Source organism: Suillus subalutaceus, assembly GCF_016647625.1.
Source record: "Suillus subalutaceus strain FC151 chromosome Unknown DFJ58scaffold_184, whole genome shotgun sequence".
Lineage (NCBI taxonomy): Eukaryota > Fungi > Basidiomycota > Agaricomycetes > Boletales > Suillaceae > Suillus > Suillus subalutaceus.
Window position 1 is genome coordinate 25450 of NW_024540433.1, and position 17943 is coordinate 43392.

At 50.4% G+C, this 17943-nt stretch overlaps 3 protein-coding genes across 3 annotated transcripts; 2 read left to right on the forward strand and 1 right to left on the reverse strand.

Moving 5' to 3' along the window:
- Window positions 1-4491: 4491 nt before the first annotated feature.
- On the forward strand, window positions 4492-5867 carry DFJ58DRAFT_917517 (uncharacterized protein; the record flags this gene model as incomplete). Its single annotated transcript, XM_041395533.1, has 7 exons — window positions 4492-4618; window positions 4802-4841; window positions 5148-5214; window positions 5286-5351; window positions 5409-5489; window positions 5542-5766; window positions 5817-5867. Coding segments are annotated over 7 exons (657 nt in total), but the record flags the coding sequence as incomplete, so codon positions are not given.
- A 7228-nt stretch (window positions 5868-13095) lies between these two features.
- Window positions 13096-14608, forward strand: DFJ58DRAFT_846714 (uncharacterized protein; the record flags this gene model as incomplete). Its single annotated transcript, XM_041393349.1, has 7 exons — window positions 13096-13195; window positions 13569-13648; window positions 13708-13802; window positions 13829-13923; window positions 13975-14151; window positions 14207-14339; window positions 14416-14608. 7 exons carry the CDS (start codon window positions 13096-13098, stop codon window positions 14606-14608), a joined length of 873 nt encoding a protein of 290 aa, XP_041237306.1.
- A 255-nt stretch (window positions 14609-14863) lies between these two features.
- DFJ58DRAFT_734671 (uncharacterized protein) lies at window positions 14864-16511 on the reverse strand (the record flags this gene model as incomplete). Its single annotated transcript, XM_041386526.1, has 5 exons — window positions 14864-15135; window positions 15194-15604; window positions 15655-15847; window positions 15894-16111; window positions 16166-16511. The coding sequence occupies 5 exons, from the start codon at window positions 16509-16511 to the stop codon at window positions 14864-14866; spliced, it is 1440 nt and encodes a 479-aa protein (XP_041237307.1).
- Between the last annotated feature and the right edge of the window lie 1432 nt (window positions 16512-17943).

Below are 17943 nucleotides of genomic sequence, written 5' to 3' on the forward strand. Positions count from 1 at the left end.
CAACGACAAGAACGATGATGCTCCACGCGTGCTATGGCTATCTGGTCCTGCCGGGACGGGTAAATCAGCCATTGCTCACACAATCGCTAGCTCGTTCATCGGGGTGGGCGGGCTCGGTTCTTGTTACTGCTTCGACCGAAACACGGACCATCGCCATAAAATGGTTTTCTCCACTATCGCGCGCGACCTGGCCGACCGTCATCCGGAGATGAGACGAGCGTTAGCGGATGCAGTCCAGAACGCAAATGCGCTCAAGACTACAGCGGATGTCGTACAGCAGTGGCAGAAGCTTCTTATGGAACCTCTAGGGAAGCTTTCCGAGTCCCCTGTGGGGCCTGTCGTGATCGTTATCGACGCACTGGACGAAAGTGGCAAAGCACTGGAAACACGCAGCAACCTTCTACGCATTCTTGCCGGTAAAATTCGAGACCCAACTATCACCCAGATCACGAAACTCCCGAAAAACTTCCGGACCATCGTTACTTCTCGCCCGCTCCACGACATAGAAGCAGAGCTTGCAGATGTTCAGCATGTTGAAAGGATATCCATAGACGACACCCCACCAGCCACCGTAGAGCGTGACATCCACGCTTACATATCGAACGAGCTGGAAGGGCTTTCGGATTTGGGGGATAGAGAGTGCGCAGCGCTCGCTAAGAAAGCCGATGGCCTTTTCGAGTGGGCACGTCTTGCTTGTAAATCCATCAAAGCACGCTCTCCTGGCTTATCTCCAATCGAGTCCTTCGATGCTGTGGTGTCCCGCAATCCCGCTGAGCGGGAACACTTGTTGTATGATATGTATCAGTTCAGTTTAACAGAGATCATGCGAATAGACAAAACTACGAATTCCATGTCTCAGCAGAAACAGCTAACGAGATTTCGTTCCGTGATGGGACAAATCCTCGGCGCATCTGAACCCCTCCCTTTGGCCTCCCTGAACGCCATGCGGCGCCATTTTCCAGATGAAAGCGAGCATTACGAAGTGCAAGTCATAGTCGAACATATGGGATCTCTCCTCGGCGGCACCACAAACTCATCTACCCCCATCCGTCCCCTTCATGCATCCTTCCGCGATTTCCTTACGGACCAATCACACAGTAAGGACTTTTTCATCGACGTGTCGAAAGTACAACACGACCTTGCTTTCGCATCACTTCGAGTGATGGAGCATGGACTTTCCTTCAATATCTGCGATCTAAAATCATCGTATCTCCCCAACTCTGAAGATCCCGGTCTGCGAGAACGAGTTGAAAAATGGATTTCCCCCACACCTATCCTATGCCTGCCGATTTTGGCCTGTCCACGTACAACCAACCCACTTCGATTCAGAACTCGCCAAAGAAATAAAATCATTCTTCGAGCATGAACGACTGTTCTTCTGGCTCGAGGTCCTCGGCCTTACGAATGCGCTCAGCGGTGCAGTCCCTGCCCTTCCGATTATTTCCAAGTGGTTAAAGGTGAGCACATGGTTATGAAGTGTCGATCACATGCTCACTAACGCGCAATCGTAATTGTAGGGTCACACCGGATTCGAAGATGCCTCATCCGCTGCAATGGACGTGCAGAGATTTATCCAACTCTTCGGCGTCCTCATCTTGCACAGCACACCTCATCTCTATGTATCAGCTCTGCCGTTCTCGCCCGTCAACTCTGCACTATCCAGCACGTTTTCTGCACGGTTTCCGAACACTCTTCGTGTGGCATCTGGACGTGATATCAACTGGACGGCTGTTCAGACTGTGATCACCGGGCACACTGATGACGTTCACTCATTGTCGTTCTCGCCGGATGGGACTCGCATTGCGACTGGATCGGATGATTGCACTGTGCGGCTGTGGGATGCGGCAACGGGGCAGCCAGTGGGCAAGCCCTTGCTGGGGCACACTGAAGCAGTTTACTCAGTTTCATTCTCGCCGGATGGGACACGCATCGTGTCTGGCTCGGTCGATAAGACTGTCCGGCTGTGGGATGTAGCAACGTGGCAGCCTGTTGGTGAACCCTTACTGGGGCATACTGAGTTCATTAACTCAGTCTCGTTCTCGCCGAACGGAACTCGCATCGTGACAGGTTCGCGCGATCAGACAGTCCGGCTGTGGAACGCAGCAACGCAGCAACCAATTGGTGAACCCTTACGGGGGCACACTTCTTCAGTTACCTCAGTCTCGTTCTCACCGGATGAGACTCGCATCGTTTCTGGTTCAGACGATAAGACTGTCCGGCTGTGGGAAGTAGCAACGGGAAAGCCAGCCGGTGAGCCCTTGGAAGAGCACACTTCTTACGTCACATCAGTCTCGTTCTCTCCGGATGGGACTCGCATCGCATCTGGTTCGGCTGATGAGACTGTCCGGTTGTGGGATGCAGCGATGGGGAAACCTGTCTGTGAGCCCTTGGAGGGGCACACTGATTGGGTTAGGTCAGTTTCGTTCTCGCCGGACGGAAGTCGCATCTTGACAGGTTCGGACGATAAGACTGTCCGACTGTGGGATACAGCTACAGGGAAGCCAGTCGGTGAGCCCTTGCTGGGGCACACTGGGTGGGTCTACTCGGTCTCGTTCTCTCCGGATGGGACTCGCATCGCGACTGGTTCTGGAGATAACACTGTCCGACTGTGGAACACAGCTACAGGGCAGCCAGCTGGTGAGCCCTTGCAAGGGCACACTAATTCAATCATCTCATTCTCGCTATCACCGGATGAGACCCGCATCGCGACTGGTTCGGCGGATGGTACTGTCCGGCTGTTGGATGCAGTGACAGGGCAGCCAGTTGGTGAGCCCTTGCTGGGGCACACTGATTCGGTTTACTCAATCTCATTCTCTCCGGATGGGACTCGCATCGCAACTTGTTCTGCGGATAAGACAATCCGGCTGTGGAATGCAGCAATGCGGCAGCCAATTGGTGAGCCCTTACGGGGGCACACTGATGCGGTTCAGTCAGTCTCGTTCTCGCCGGATGGCACTCGCATCATTTCTGGCTCGAACGATAAGACTGTCCGGCTGTGGGATGCAGGAACGGGGCAGCCAGTTGGTGAGCCCTTGGAAGGGCACACTGATTGGGTCGGATCAGTCTCGTTCTCTCCCGATGGGACTCGCATCGCATCTGGTTCGGCTGATGAGACTGTCCGGCTGTGGGATTCAGGGACAGGGCAGCCAGTTGGTGAGCCCTTTGAAGGGCACACTTATTCGGTCACATCAGTCTCGTTCTCTCCAGATGGGACTCGCATCGCATCTAGTTCAAGAGATGAGACTCTCCGGCTGTGGGATGTAGCAACGGGCCAGCCAGTTGGTGAGCCCTTGGAGGGACACGCTGATGAGGTCAATTCAGTCTCATTCTCGCTGGATGGCACTCGCATCGTTTCTGGTTCGGACGATAAGACTGTCCGGCTGTGGGATGCAGGAACGGGGCAGCCAGTCGGTGAGCCCTTGAAAGGGCACACTTCTTCGGTCAGATCAGTCTCGTTCTCTCCGGATGGCACTCGCATCGCATCTGTATCAAATGATAAGACTGTCCGCATCTGGTATGCAGCAATTGGGAAGTCATTGCAGGACCACGCCGAAGAAGACTGTTCAGCATACTCTCCACATAGCAGTTGCATCCCACATCCAACAGCGACCGTCCCCACACCCTACACTGTGAACAATGACTTCATTTCATTCTCATCAAACTCGACTCATGCACTTCGCGATACTGCTGAGCTACTCGCAGGGCACTCCCCATGATGACCGCAGGTCGACGTTCACTTTCCTTGGAGATGATGGATGGATGATGGGACCCAATCGTCGGCTCTTATTCTGGGTACCACCCAGCTTCACGAGAGGAATTTAGCTATAATCCTTGAACTGCATTAGTGTTACCTAGCGGAGGTCCAGAGCTGGATTTGAGTCGCATGGCCCATGGGACACGCTGGCAACACTCCTACGAGGAGTGAGTCTTCAGCCTTTTCCGTTCCTCAGTTGATTAATTTGATACCTCTAGCCCTCAATCACCATGATCTTGTTAGAGTAGATTGAATTGCGGAGATGCCAGAGACACTTCGTCGAGTACGATTTCAAGTGTACAATTAATCATGGTCTGTTGTATGTATATACGTAGCATTGCATTCGAATTTGGGGTAGTTTGAACATCATATCAGGAAGGTGACTGTGTAGCAGGTTTCCGAGAGCATGGAAAGATCATAGTCCAATGAATAAAGTTATCCAAGATGCCGTTGAGCGAAACGAATGGAGAAGAGTGTGTTCAATGCACCTCCCAAAGTGGACTGAAGAAACAGAAGATTGCAGCAACAGCGGGGGCGTGTTTGGATATTGCGGGGTCGTTTGACTTCGATTGCACACACAGGTTTAAGTGTTGAGAGAGCTGGGTCAATGGGAAAGAGCGTAGTTCATTGTGTACAGTACAACACGTATATATGGTAACAAGAGTACCATGAGAGTGATGCGTGCAAGGATATGCGACGCATGAGGCGCGGAAGAACATGTGAAATTTGAAGAAAAAATGGAAATGGGAAAATGGACGAGTGCCTGCCACCTGGAGGCTGGGATGAGCAAAGCAAAATTTGGCAATACGAAAGACGAACCTTCATTAATCTGGGCCCAGAGTCCAGACATACCAGATGAACCTAGTGTGGCAATGGGCCCGTCCTCCTTGGAACATCTCGAATGATCGGTTGACAAGTAAACTGCATCTGATGATTTTGCGCACGCAGTTCCGAGTCGAACTTCAAGCTAAGCTCAAGCGACAGTAGTAGTGACCAAACCGTTAGTTGCAGCAAATATGATCATAGTTTTCTCGATGCCACTCAAAGGTGACTGGCCACAAGTCTTGCGTGCATTTATCACTCACTGGTATGTCTGTGATTAGCATGATGGCGTTTTTCATAATTTCGAGGTGCAGGCGGGTATACTAGTAGGAATATCAAAGATAGTCGTTCTTTCGACTTCCTTGCATTTCCCGGTGTTCTGCCAAAGAGGCGCCCAGTCAATACAGCAGCAAATATTTGGGGTTTCCAGCCAATGGTATGACCTGTTATCTAAACGCCGAAGCTGGGACCCACCCTTCCTCTAACTACTTGTCCCACCCTACTTCGCTCAGACTGATGCTTCGTGTTCACATTAACTATTTCAAACGATGAGTGAACACAATCAATCAAGGAACTCAAGGCAAGATCCTCCTCCTGAAAACCACGCATCCAGTGAACCTTCCGCTGGTGGAAGTTCGGTATGTTTCTGATCAGGACCACTTCGAGTCATTCCACTTGAAACATCAACTCTGATGCATCCTTCATCCAGGGCAGACGCCGTGGCAAAATTCGTCGGTTTCTAGGAAAGGTTAAGAATGCAACTAAAAAGATTTCTGTGAGTCGACAAGGATCCTGAGTTTCCTGGAACAAGGCTCATGTGATCGTACAAAAGCACTCGAAGGATTCTCGCGGCCGTGACCCTGTTTTTCTCAACGTTGATTGTGAAGGTGCCTCACCGATTTCGGATATCAAGGTAACTCACCTTTTAGTTTATGCTCTCTCTATAAACTCTAGTGGTCGCGCAGGTTCAGGATACTCCCTCTGGTGCCGAACAAGGTGCCGATCCCCAATTGGCACTTCAGAACGCCAAAGAGGTTGTCAAAGACATGAATCTACTTTCGGGAGCTGTGGGATCTGGAGCATCCGCAGCCCAAAATGCATCAGCGGATCTCGAGGATGCATATAATTTCCAGGACACATATCTTCAACCCCTCAGGATATTCGACAGTGTTATTGGAAAGCTCGCGGATGTATGGGCCCATCCTCCAGCGGTTGGAACCGAACTAATCCCGTTCCGCAGGTACATCCATATGCAAAGATTGCACTGGGCGTGCTATCTTGTGCATCAAAAGTGCGTTTCGTCCCTCCTTCGCTTACAACCGCTGCTGAGCAGCCATCGGTGTAGATGGTCATCGCCCAATCAGATCGTGACCAAGCAGTACTTCGTCTTGTCGACAAGTTGGATCAAGTTTATGGCTTCATGATACAGGACGAGACGCTTGGCCAGATTTCATCGATGCGCGGTATCCTTGGACAGATCTCTCAGCAGACCCTTGAATGCGCCCGTTTCATCAGAGATTATTCAGAGACCAAGAGCTTCTGTGAGTCTTCAAGCTGTTACACGTTCCACATACTCAGTCTTCTGCTATCTTAACAGGGAAGAGACTCGGGAAAGACATTCTCGCTGAAACAAATCATGAAATTCAACGGTACAGCGATGTGTTGGATGCGCTCATGCAAAACTTCCGGGACCAAGTTGCTCGGGACGTAGCTATTTATACCCACCATACAGGTAAGGATTGTACCTCCTTCTGACGCAACAACTATTCATTCATCCTCAGGCGAACTACTGGACCTCAGTGGTATAACTTATGCAGCGAACGCAGGGCTAGATACCAGGAAACAATGCCTGCTAGGGACGCGCACGGAAATATTCTCCCAGATCACAGATTGGGTCAACAGCACTGGAGGCGACGTTCCACGCGTGCTGTGGCTATCTGGTCCTGCAGGCAAAGGCAAATCAGCCATCGCCCACACGATTGCTAAGTGGTTCAGCGATGCAGGAGGGCTTGGTTCATGTTATTGCTTCGACCGAGATCGAGAAGCCGACCGTCGCCATGAGAAGATATTTTCTACCATCGCACGTGACCTGGCTGACCGTGATTCGGGGGTGAGGCGAGCGTTGGCAGATACAGTTCAGCAAGCCAGCGCTCTCAAGACTACAGCTGACGTCATTCAGCAATGGCAGAAGCTTCTGATGGAACCACTACAGAAGCTCTCAGAGTCAACCGTGGGCCCTGTCGTGATCGTGATCGACGCACTGGACGAGAGTGGCGCGGCCAAGACACGAACCGACCTTCTTCGTATTCTTTCTGGTAAACTTCAGAACGCTAATGTTCCCCAAATCATGGAGCTCCCAAAGAACTTCCGATTTATCGTTACCTCTCGCCCGCTTCGCGACATTCAGAATGCGTTTGCGGGCGCTCAACACATTCGAAGGATTTCTATGGACGACATTCCACCAGAAGTCGCGGAACGCGATATCTACGCTTACGTGTCGAGGAAGCTGGAAGGGTTTTCGCAATTTGGGAGCAAGGAGTTTACAGCCCTCGCCAAGAGAGCTGATGGTCTTTTCGAGTGGGCACGTCTTGCTTGCGAATCCATCGAAGCACCCCCTCCTGGCTTATCTCCAATCGAGTCCTTCGATGCTGTGGTGTCCCGTGATCCCTGCTGAGCGGGAAAACTTGTTGTATGATATGTATCAGTTCATTTTGACAGAGATCATGCGAATGGACAAATCCACACATTCCACGTCTCAGCACAAACAGCTCACGAGATTTCGTTCCGTGATGGGACAAATCCTTGGCGCATCTGAACCACTCCCTTTGGAGTCCCTGAACACAATGCGGAGCCATTTTCCAGACAAAAGCGAGCATTACGAAGTGCAAGTCATGGTCGAACATATGGGATCCCTCCTCAGCGGTACCACCAACTCATCTACCCCCATCCGGCCCCTTCACGCATCCTTCCGCGATTTCCTGACGGACCAATCACACAGTGGAGACTTTTTCATCGACGTGTCGAAAGTACAACATGACCTTGCTTTCGCATCACTTCGAGTGATGGAGCATGGACTTTCCTTCAATATCTGCGATCTAAAATCATCATATCTGCCCAACTCCAAAGATCCTGGGCTGCGAGAACGAGTTGAAAAATGCATCCCCCCACACCTATCCTATGCCTGCCGATTTTGGCCTGTCCACGTACAGCCAACCCACTTTGATTCAGAACTCGCCAAAGAAATCAAATCGTTCTTCGAGCATGAGCGACTGTTGTTCTGGCTCGAGGTACTCGGCCTTATGAACTCGCTCGGCGGTGCCGTCCCCGTGCTTCCGCTTATTGCCAAGTGGTTAAAGGTGAGCGCGTGGTTATGATGTGTCAACCGCATGCTCACTAACGCGCAATCGCAATAGCAGGGTCAGACCGGGTTCGAAGATGCCTCATCCGCTGCAATGGACGTGCAGAGATTTATCCAAGTCTTCGGCGGCCTCATCTTGCACAGCACACCTCATCTCTATGTATCAGCACTGCCGTTCTCGCCCGTAAACTCTGTACTATCCAGAACGTTTTCCGCACGGTTTCCTAAATCTCTTCGTGTGGCATCTGGACGTGATATCAACTGGACGGCTGTTCAGACTGTGATCAGCGGGCACACTAGCTATGTTTCCTCAGTCTCGTTCTCGCCGGATGGGACACGCATTGCGACTGGATCGTATGATTGCACTATGCGGCTGTGGGATGCAGCAACGGGGCAGCCAGTAGGCAAGCCCTTGCTGGGGCACACTCAACCAGTTCTCTCGGTCTCATTCTCGCTGGATGGGACCCGCATCGTGTCTGGCTCGGCCGATAACACAGTCCGGTTGTGGGATGTAGCAACGTGGCAGCCCATTGGTGAACCCTTACTGGGGCATACTGAGTCGGTTAACTCAGTCTCGTTCTCGCCGAACGGAACTCGCATCGTAACAGCTTCGAACGATAGGACAGTCCGGCTGTGGAATGCAGCAACGCAGCAGCCAATTGGTGAACCCTTACGGGGGCACACTGAGGAGGTTGAATCAGTGTCGTTCTCGCCGGATGAGACTCGTATCGTTTCTGGTTCACGTGATAAGACCGTCCGGCTGTGGGAAGTAGCAACGGGACAGCCAGCCAGTGAGCCCTTGAAAGGGCACACTTCTTCGGTCAGATCAGTTTCATTCTCTCCGGATGGGACTCGCATCGCATCTGGTTCGGCTGATAAGACTGTCCGGTTGTGGGATGCAGCGATGGGGAAGCCTGTCTGTGAGCTCTTGGAGGGGCACACTGATTGGGTTAGGTCAGTTTCGTTCTCGCCGGACGGAAGTCGCATCGTGACCGGTTCGGACGATCAGACTGTCCGACTGTGGGATGCAGCTACAGGGAAGCCAGTCGGTGAGCCCTTGCTGGGACACACTGATTATGTCCACTCGGTCTCGTTCTCTCCCGATGGGACTCGCATCGCGACTGGTTCTAGGGATAACACTGTCCGTCTGTGGAACGCAGCTACAGGGCAGCCAATTAGTGAGCCCCTGCAAGGGTACACTAATTCAATTTTCTCAGTCTCGCTATCGCCGGATGAGACCCGCCTCGCGGTTGCTTCGGAGGATGGCACTGTCCGGCTGTTGGATGCAGCGACAGGGCAGCCAATTGGTGAACCCTTACTGGGGCACACTGAAGCGGTTTACTCAATCTCATTCTCTCCGGATGGGACTCGCATCGTAACTTGTTCTGCGGATAAAACTGTCCGGTTGTGGGATTCAGGGACGGGGCAGTTAGTGGGTGAGCCTTCGCGCGGGCACACTGGTGAAGTTAACTCAGTCTCGTTCTCGCCGGATGGGACTCGCATCGTTTCCGGTTCGAACGATGAGACTGTCCGGCTGTGGGATGCAGGAACGGGGCAGCCAGTCGGTGAGCCCTTGGAAGGGCACACTTCTTCGGTCAGATCAGTCTCGTTCTCTCCTGATGGCACTCGCATCGCATCCGCTTCAGACGATAAGACTGTCCGGCTGTGGGATTCGGGGACGGGGCAGCCAGTTGGTGAGCCCTTACTCGGGCACGCTGGTTCGGTTTACTCAATCTCATTCTCTCCGGATGGAACTCGCATCGTTTCTGGTTCTCGGGATAAGACTGTCCGGCTGTGGGATGTAGGAACGGGGGAGCCAGTTGGTCAGCCTTTGGAGGGACACACTGATTGGGTCGGATCAGTCTCGTTCTCCCCGGATGGGACTCGCATCGTTTCCGGTTCGGACGATAAGACCGTCCGACTGTGGGATGCAGCGACCGGGCAGCCAATTGGTGAGCCCTTGCAGGGGCACACTTATTGGGTCAACTCAGTCTCTTTCTCGCGGGATGGGACTCGCGTCATTTCTTGTTCATGGGATGAGACTATCCGGTTCTGGTATGTAGCGATTGGGAGGTCATTGCAGGACCATATCGAAGAAGACTGTTCAGCGTCCTCTCTACATGGCAGTTGCATCTCACATCCAACATCGGCCATCCTTACACCCGACACTACGAAGGATGACTTCATTTCCTTCTCATCAATCTCGACTCGTCTACTGCGCGACACTGCTGAGCTACTCGCTGGCACTCCCCATGACGACTGTAGGTTGACGTCCATGTTCCTTGGAGACGATGGATGGATGATGGGACCCAATCGTCGGCTCTTATTCTGGGTACCTCCCGCATCACGAAAGGCATTTTCCTATAATCCCCAGACCGCGTTAATCATTCCCAGAGGGCATATTGAGCTTGATTTGAGCCACATGGCACATGGGTCACGCTGGCAGCATTGCTACGAGGAGTGAGCCTCCTAGCTTTTCTGTTCCTCGCAGATACTCAATTTGATCATAGTAGCTCTTGATTACGATGATCTTGTTCTAGTAAATTGATTTGCGGAGAGGCCAAAGACACTTCGTCGAGTACGATATCGAGTGTACAATTAATTCATGGTCTGTTGTATGTCTATGTAGCGTTGTATTCAAATGTGGGGTAGTTTGAGCGAACGTTGTGTTAGAAAGGTAACTCGATAGCAGGTTTTTGAGAGCATGGAACCATCATAGGGTAGCGAATGATGTGGTCAGAGATGTGGCGGAACGAACTAATGGAGAGAAGTGTTCAAGATGCCTCCCAAAGTAGTTTCAAGAAACAGAAGATTGCAGCAGCGGGGGCGTTTGGCTTCGGTTGCACAGCACACACGGGTTTAAGTGTTGAGAGAACTGGGTCAATGGGAAGGAACGTGGTTCATTGCGTACAGTACAACATGCGTGGTAACAACAAGATTACCATGAGAGTGATGGGTGCAAGGATATGCGACGCGTGAGGCGTAGAAGAACATGCGAAATTTGAAGAACAAATGGAAATGAGGACGTAGATGAGCGCCTGTGACGAGCAAAACACAAGGCAATACGAGAGATGACTCTTCATTAAGGAGTATAATATCGGGCACAGACATACCTGGTACGACAACTTGTGGGCCCATCCTTCTTTGAACATCTCCAATGACTGGTTGGTGGGAATGACGAGTAGGTAACAGGAAGATGACTGGTATGCAGTTGCAGGAAACTGCTCAGCTCCTGCATCTTGTCTGCATCCAACCCAAATTTCTGTCAGGTAAATATGAGACTCCGTCCGGTCAGTGGCTCATTTGAGTGTTAACATGTTGGTCCAAGGCGCGGGTCGATTCTCGCAAGGCTGGAAGAAACACAAAGTGAGGTCGAAGAAAGATCGGGTTGCAAACTGGTCGTAAGCGCCAGGTCCAAGCTTGTGTTGTAGATCCAGGGCGTGTGAACTTCTGAGGCTTACCGCCAACCTTATTTTGACGCCCTAACTATGTCGTTCCCTGCACCTGCTGAGTTTCGGGTGTGCTTGAATACTTCCGGATATTGCTACAAAATCTGCCAACTGCCTTGTGTAAGGATATGATATTCTCTACACCCCGACCAGGACTTCAAAACAAAAACGCTCGAGCCAAGCGCTCGAACCCATCCACGTGACTCACTGATACGGAAGGCGTTACCTTCCGTATCCGAGTCACGCGGATACATCCCTTTGTTCCTTACGCTCATTATCTCACTGTCGTCGACATCCAGCACGGCCTTAGTCTCATCATTACAACATACCCTTCATTGACAACAACCTTCAACTCTCCTTATCTCGTTATTCTCATTTGTTTTCAATTCGCCGTCTCCAAAACTGTCACTACTACACAACTCTCGTCAATTATAACATTCAGACCGCCACTCATTCATAATCTTTTCGTACTCTCCATTCGTGCCTTCTACACTACCCTGCCAGGCTCAGCACCACTCCCTTCTGCCTCCGTTTTCTCATAATCGTTCGGTCAAGATATACCCGAGGACCCTTGCCGTTTCGCACTTATATACAGCTCATGTACACTCATTTAGCAGCAAATCCTATATTCAGATACCTGCTCAAAGAACGACCGAAGCCCTCTCAGAAAGTCCCCGTCTCCCGTCCTAGTCCTATCTATCTTCGTGTTACCTACTAACGCGTCTCTCTTCTATCTCGTCTCGTTCGCTTTCCCCTTCGAACTCATAGTCAGCCTTACACTTGCCTATACCCAGGCTGTACATCATCCCGTCATCAAGCCTGGGCCTGAAGCTTGAAGGTCTGTCACTCCATTTCACCTTAGTCTTTGTTGTGCTCATCTCGCTCTACTTACAGTCATCAGCCGCAAAAATATCAAAGTCCCTTCCGAGGGCATTCCCACAAGATTTACATATTCCACATTAATGCGCGAAGCTAGTACTGCTGCTTTTCGTTGTACTCGCGCATTGCCTGTGAACGCGGCATGTATCATGCACCTTGTCAGTCTACCAGACGCAATCGATTATCGGACTTGTTGAGCAGGGCCATGTCCAGAAATGGTCCCTGGCCTCTTGCCCGAGAAGTCCACTTGAACACCTCAAGTCGACGAATTCCAACCTAGTTCACAAGTTCTCGGAGCTTAGCAAGCGTCTTCTGACGCTCAAATGTTAGCACAGACCGAGCTGCTTCTCACCGCTAGAATCTAGAGATACAATATCATAGGAGATTTACGCGGGAATCGGGTGCGGTTCCTGCTCGCACCGTCGTATACAGAAGTGCAAGCAGCACGTCACGACTCACGGCCCAGTTATGATGCATCATCCTCATCGTGAGTCAACGCTCATGGGCACTCGGCTATGCTACGTGCTCCGTGAAGGCGAAAGTATCGCTCGAGCAGAGAATCGGTTTCGTTCATATTGGTGTGTGGTTCTATCATTTATGTTCACGCCAGTATTGCCGTCGTCTGCGTTGGTGCTGCCCGGGGCCCCGGCCCGAAGGTGATCGCCTGTTTCAATAATGGTCACACATGGGAATTATGAGTTCACCTGGGACATGTAATTCTTGCCCTCGACGAGTTCCCATGCCAGAGATATGGGTGGCTTTTATTACTAACTTGAATTGAATTTATGTCGGACAACCAGGAGACTTGACTCATTTGAGTGGTCAGTGATGACATGTTGGTACAAGGCGCGGGTCGATTCTCGCAAGGCTGGAGGAAACGTGAAGTGACGCTCGTAGACACTCAGCTATGCTACGTGCTCCGTGAAGACGAAAGTACCACTCGAGCAGAGAATCGTTTTCGTTCATATTAGTGCACCTCAACCTCACTACTATATAACCTAATAAGGATGTCGTAGGGGGGGGGTATGACATGCTAATTAGCAGCGGTTCTCCTAATTCTCACACCCCGCCAGTACCACCGACAATAAAGCCTTAATTCCCTTTCAGGATTTTCCCAGAAGGGAAGCTTATGCGAGTAAGTTACGAGGTACGGCAACGGAGACTGTCCCGACTATTGCCGCCCTCCTTCGGGAAGCTCCGCATTACGCTACTCGCTGCCTAATCAGTGTTGCTCGCTGTTGTCAACGATGAGCAAGGCTAAGTCCTTCAGTTCTTCACCGTTTTTCTTACTGCTTTTTTATTCTAGCTCTATTTCTAAATGCGCACACATTTCCAACGGTCAGCGGCACTGAAATGCCCTCGTCATTGCCTTTCACGATGTACAAGGTATGTTCAACCAGCACGTGACTATGTTGATATGACTAACACAAGTCCACGCCTAGTAGCCTATACGCCTCACTGCTGCCATCGCTGGCAGGCGAGGGCGTCTTTCTCCTCTTCCCTACCACACACGATGCCCGCCTCAAGGACTTCTCGCTCTGTGCGCCTCGTTATTGGGTCCACCAGGTCTACCACAAAGCTCAAATCCAGTGTCCTGTCACAGACGCAGCAGGTTGAGGATCGACAACGCAGACAAGAGCGGTACAACGCCAACATTGCAGGTAAGTGTTACTTCCTATCTACGCTGTCTATATATTCACACTGGGTCATAGGGCTGAGCACCGAATCTCAAACGCTACTTGCAGACATGCAACATGAAGCTGTAGACAGCACGAGCGCAGGCGCGGATGATGTTATGGGCACCATGGACGACGACTTTCAATGGGAATCGGTCCCCGATGACCTCAGAGATAACGACACATTTATGCTTGCTGTGCGAGACATTGTCGGTAGCCAGTAGGTGCTTTTTTTCATTTGTGCAGCACTTATTCACAACTTCTGCAGGTGGCGTGTATACAAAGATAGCCGTGGATGGCGGGCAACGCCTTGTCCGCCTTCACGCAAATTGGGCACCGATCATCAGCGCACTCACTTTCCGGGTACCTCAAGTGGAAGTATTCACCATCTCCGCCTTCAAGTGAACCTAGTCCTTATGATTTCTCGATTGATGTTATCAACATTTACACGCTTGACACTAGCACTTATATTCACAGTGCATCCACCATTGAAACCCCTGCAGAAGCACTGGTCTTGAGCGGTTATCTGGGTGCTACTCCCCATTCTCCAACCATTGCCATTCTTTGTCAACACTCGAGCTTTACAGGCGTCTGCGCCTGCGTAAACCTTCACTCAGCGTTGAGGCGTTCACCAAGGTACTTTGGACAGCACGAGCGCAGGCGCGGATGATGTTATGGGCACTATGGATTGTGCGAGATTCGAGTAAGCCTTACATGTGTTATGATAGAACTATTAGATACTCATCAGTTTGTACTTGCATAGTTTTGCATTGGGTTGTGTTTAAATACATCTGTTTCTCAGCAGACTCTCGAGCTCGAGTGCTGAGGCCGCCGTGTTCCTTCTACCTAATGTCCTCAATGCAAGACTCATATTAAATGTATTGCTGCAGTGTTATTACTACTAGGAAATGTAATACCAGGATTTTCAACTTGAAGCAGCCTGTCCGGACTGATTAGCGCGCTGTTTCGGTCCTCGCTTTTTCCCTTTATCTGAGCGTGTCTTGCGGGATTTCTTAGTGACAGATACCTCGTCCCCTCCCATGCCCGAAATACCCGAAATGACATGCCCAAAACCACCTTCTACTTGCTCGTGGCCTCGTTTCCTTCGGATAGGTGCAGACTCTCTTGTTGTAGGTACAGACTGGGACTCAGTGTTCACTGGCTGCGAGATAGACAAGAGGAATGGATCGATGTTCGCTAGAAAATGTCATTGTCAGCATCACCCAATGTCATGACACGAGGATAAAACACCTACTGTTAATCCCGCCTTCATCTACCAGTGCATTCCCACCCTCATCTGCCAGTGCATTCCCGCCTTCGTCTGTATCATCTTCTGCACTGCGCTCCAAGGTCATGTTGAATCTGGTCTCTTCCCAATCTCGCCACTCGGCAGCTGTAAACTTGCGAAATTTTGTTGCGCCTGTCATAAATGCATTGTACACAGTCTTGACCTCTACCATTGAGCCGATGTCCCCGGGACTTGCAAATTTTTTCAGTGGCCAGTTTTCAAGAACCACTCCATGTTGCGCGGTAATGTTCTCGTCGAAGTTGACATAGTACATCCTGGAGACAGGTACCTGAGCCGCCTCACGGAGCTTTTCCAGGATAAGCGCTGATGTCTTGCTCTTGAGTTGAAGGAAACTCTGCTTGTAGTTAGAAACAACACCTATAGAGCCGTGAATCAAAACATGAGGTTAATAAATAAATAATTCATACCGGTGACGCCAGATGTACAGTAACCTTCGAGACGTGTTGCGAAGTTGGAGGGTGTCTCTTTGAGAGCAAGCTGGAAGAAGTCCCCAACACGATCATCCGAAAGGTAGACATAAGGACGGTTATAATGGTCCAGGTCACCTCGAACAGTGATGAGGGCAGTATGACACCCGGTCCTGGCGGAGAGAGTAGCGAGCTGTATACAATATAAGTGCATGTCAAAAATCGCTGCTTCTACGTACCATTTGTGTTGCGGAATCCAATGTAGCGCGAATATCATGGAAGGCATTGATGGGGACATTGTGACTTGCTAAAGCCTTATTATTGCGATGATCTTCTAAGTCTTCCATGAGGCCTTCAGTTGCGTCAATCTTCTCTTGCTGTGACATAGCATTCCATTTCGCAGCAATATCACGCCCAGCCTGGGTAGCCTTGACACGAGGTTCATCGGGTGCTCGCGCTGTAATAAAACATGTCAGAAAAATTGAGCAATGTGTTTTAAAACATGACTGACCTGCGTTCATCGCCTTGACCTCAGAACGAAGAAATGCATTCCAACGGGTTGCTTTTCGGCTCTTCTGCTTGGTGTGCGTCCGTTGTAAAATTGCTTCGAAATGATATTCAACTGTCCTGTGAGGAAATTCTTCATGTAATTTGACAGCCTCTTGCATAACCATATCCTGAGAATCCGCAAGGGCATCCTTATATGCGCATTTATTAGCCCTGCATTTCTCAGCAAGCACCTTCTTCTCAGCTTGCGTGCGGAGACGTGCTTTGCGTTTGATGCGATGGCGCCACGGTGTCCGCGAACTAGACTTGGTGACCTTGATGTAACGCTGGTGTCGAGCAATGTCTGGCATTATTGAAAATCACAACAGCACGAGCAGGAGGACAACACGGATGAGCGTGGGAATGCAAGCAAACGAAAATTGTACTATAGGCATTGTAAATGACGTTAAAGGCATGGTAAAACATTGGTAATCTCATCTAGATGATGTCGCCGTCATCCAGATAGATGTCATGTCCTGAAATCAACTCGAAAATATATTCGGCCTCCAACAGAGGCATTCCTCTAGCGCAGATGTAGTTAGTGAAATCTTGAATAGAATATCCTTCCCTCAAAGCATGAATGATGCTCCAGATGGCTGAAGCTTGGTAGCCATGTGCAAAGAGATATTTTTCGGCCCGCAGGACCAAGGACACCAGTGGGAGGTGAGTCTAAGTCGACAATATCGGATTCTCCGACGAAAACCGTCCCCGTGATGCCAGAAAGCGACCTGTTATAGTGGCGGATGATGGGCTGCGATGAACTGTCAATAGACTGAGAGGCGGATTGCACTTGAAGCTGCTCAAATTGAGTTGAAAGCTGTTGTAACCCTTGTGAAACAATCAGAGCGAGTCAGCGGAATGAAAAATAACATACCCGTAGATTGAGGTACCCTGTGCTGCCTTTGAGACGTGGATGGTTGGCACATCGTTACAAAAGCCCCAGTGTGGCGAGTCAAATAAGCTGCAGTCGGCTGAGATTCGTTGTCATCACTGGCAGGATTGTCCATCCCCTTGAATATCATGAAGCGGAGAGCCTCGATTAGCGTGTTGAATTTACGGAACTTCCTGATTTCAAGGCCGTTGACCTGCGCAATAGCCATTGACCTGTAACATTCAGAGGATGAGTATGGTGCAGCAGTGCGTGAGTATCATAGTTGTGATATTACATACTTATCCAGGAAGATACTGACTTTCCGTCCGTACACAACACTGTAAAACCCCTCGTGATCGGGAAAAATGCCTGCGATGTCCTTCGATGCAGCCAAGGTTGTGAAGATAGCACTGGGTGAATTCCTCTCGATGAACTTGATGGTAGAGTTCTGCAGTCTCAAGATTTTCTCTGCTTGATCCCGTGAGTGGCACTGAATAGCTAGCGGAAAGGGAGATGTGTCGTGTCCGGATGCGATGAATGGCCTTTCAAACCAGTCAATGAGATTCAGAGAATGATCAGAGAATGATTGATTTAACAGGAACTCACCAGGATTCCTTTATGCCAGGGGATGGGCCACCAAGGACAGTTACTAGCGCCGTTGACAAAGACATGGTTGAGTGAAAGAGAGTAGTGTAGTAGTTGCAATCATTGCAACTGATCAAGTGATGATTGGTGGCGGCGGTTGGAGATCGGCCATACGACTACATACAACAATAATCACTGAATCCGAAGTGCACCGCAGACTGAATTATTGAATTGAATACACTACATCTACTCCGTGTACTGAATTATCGAATCGAATACACTACATC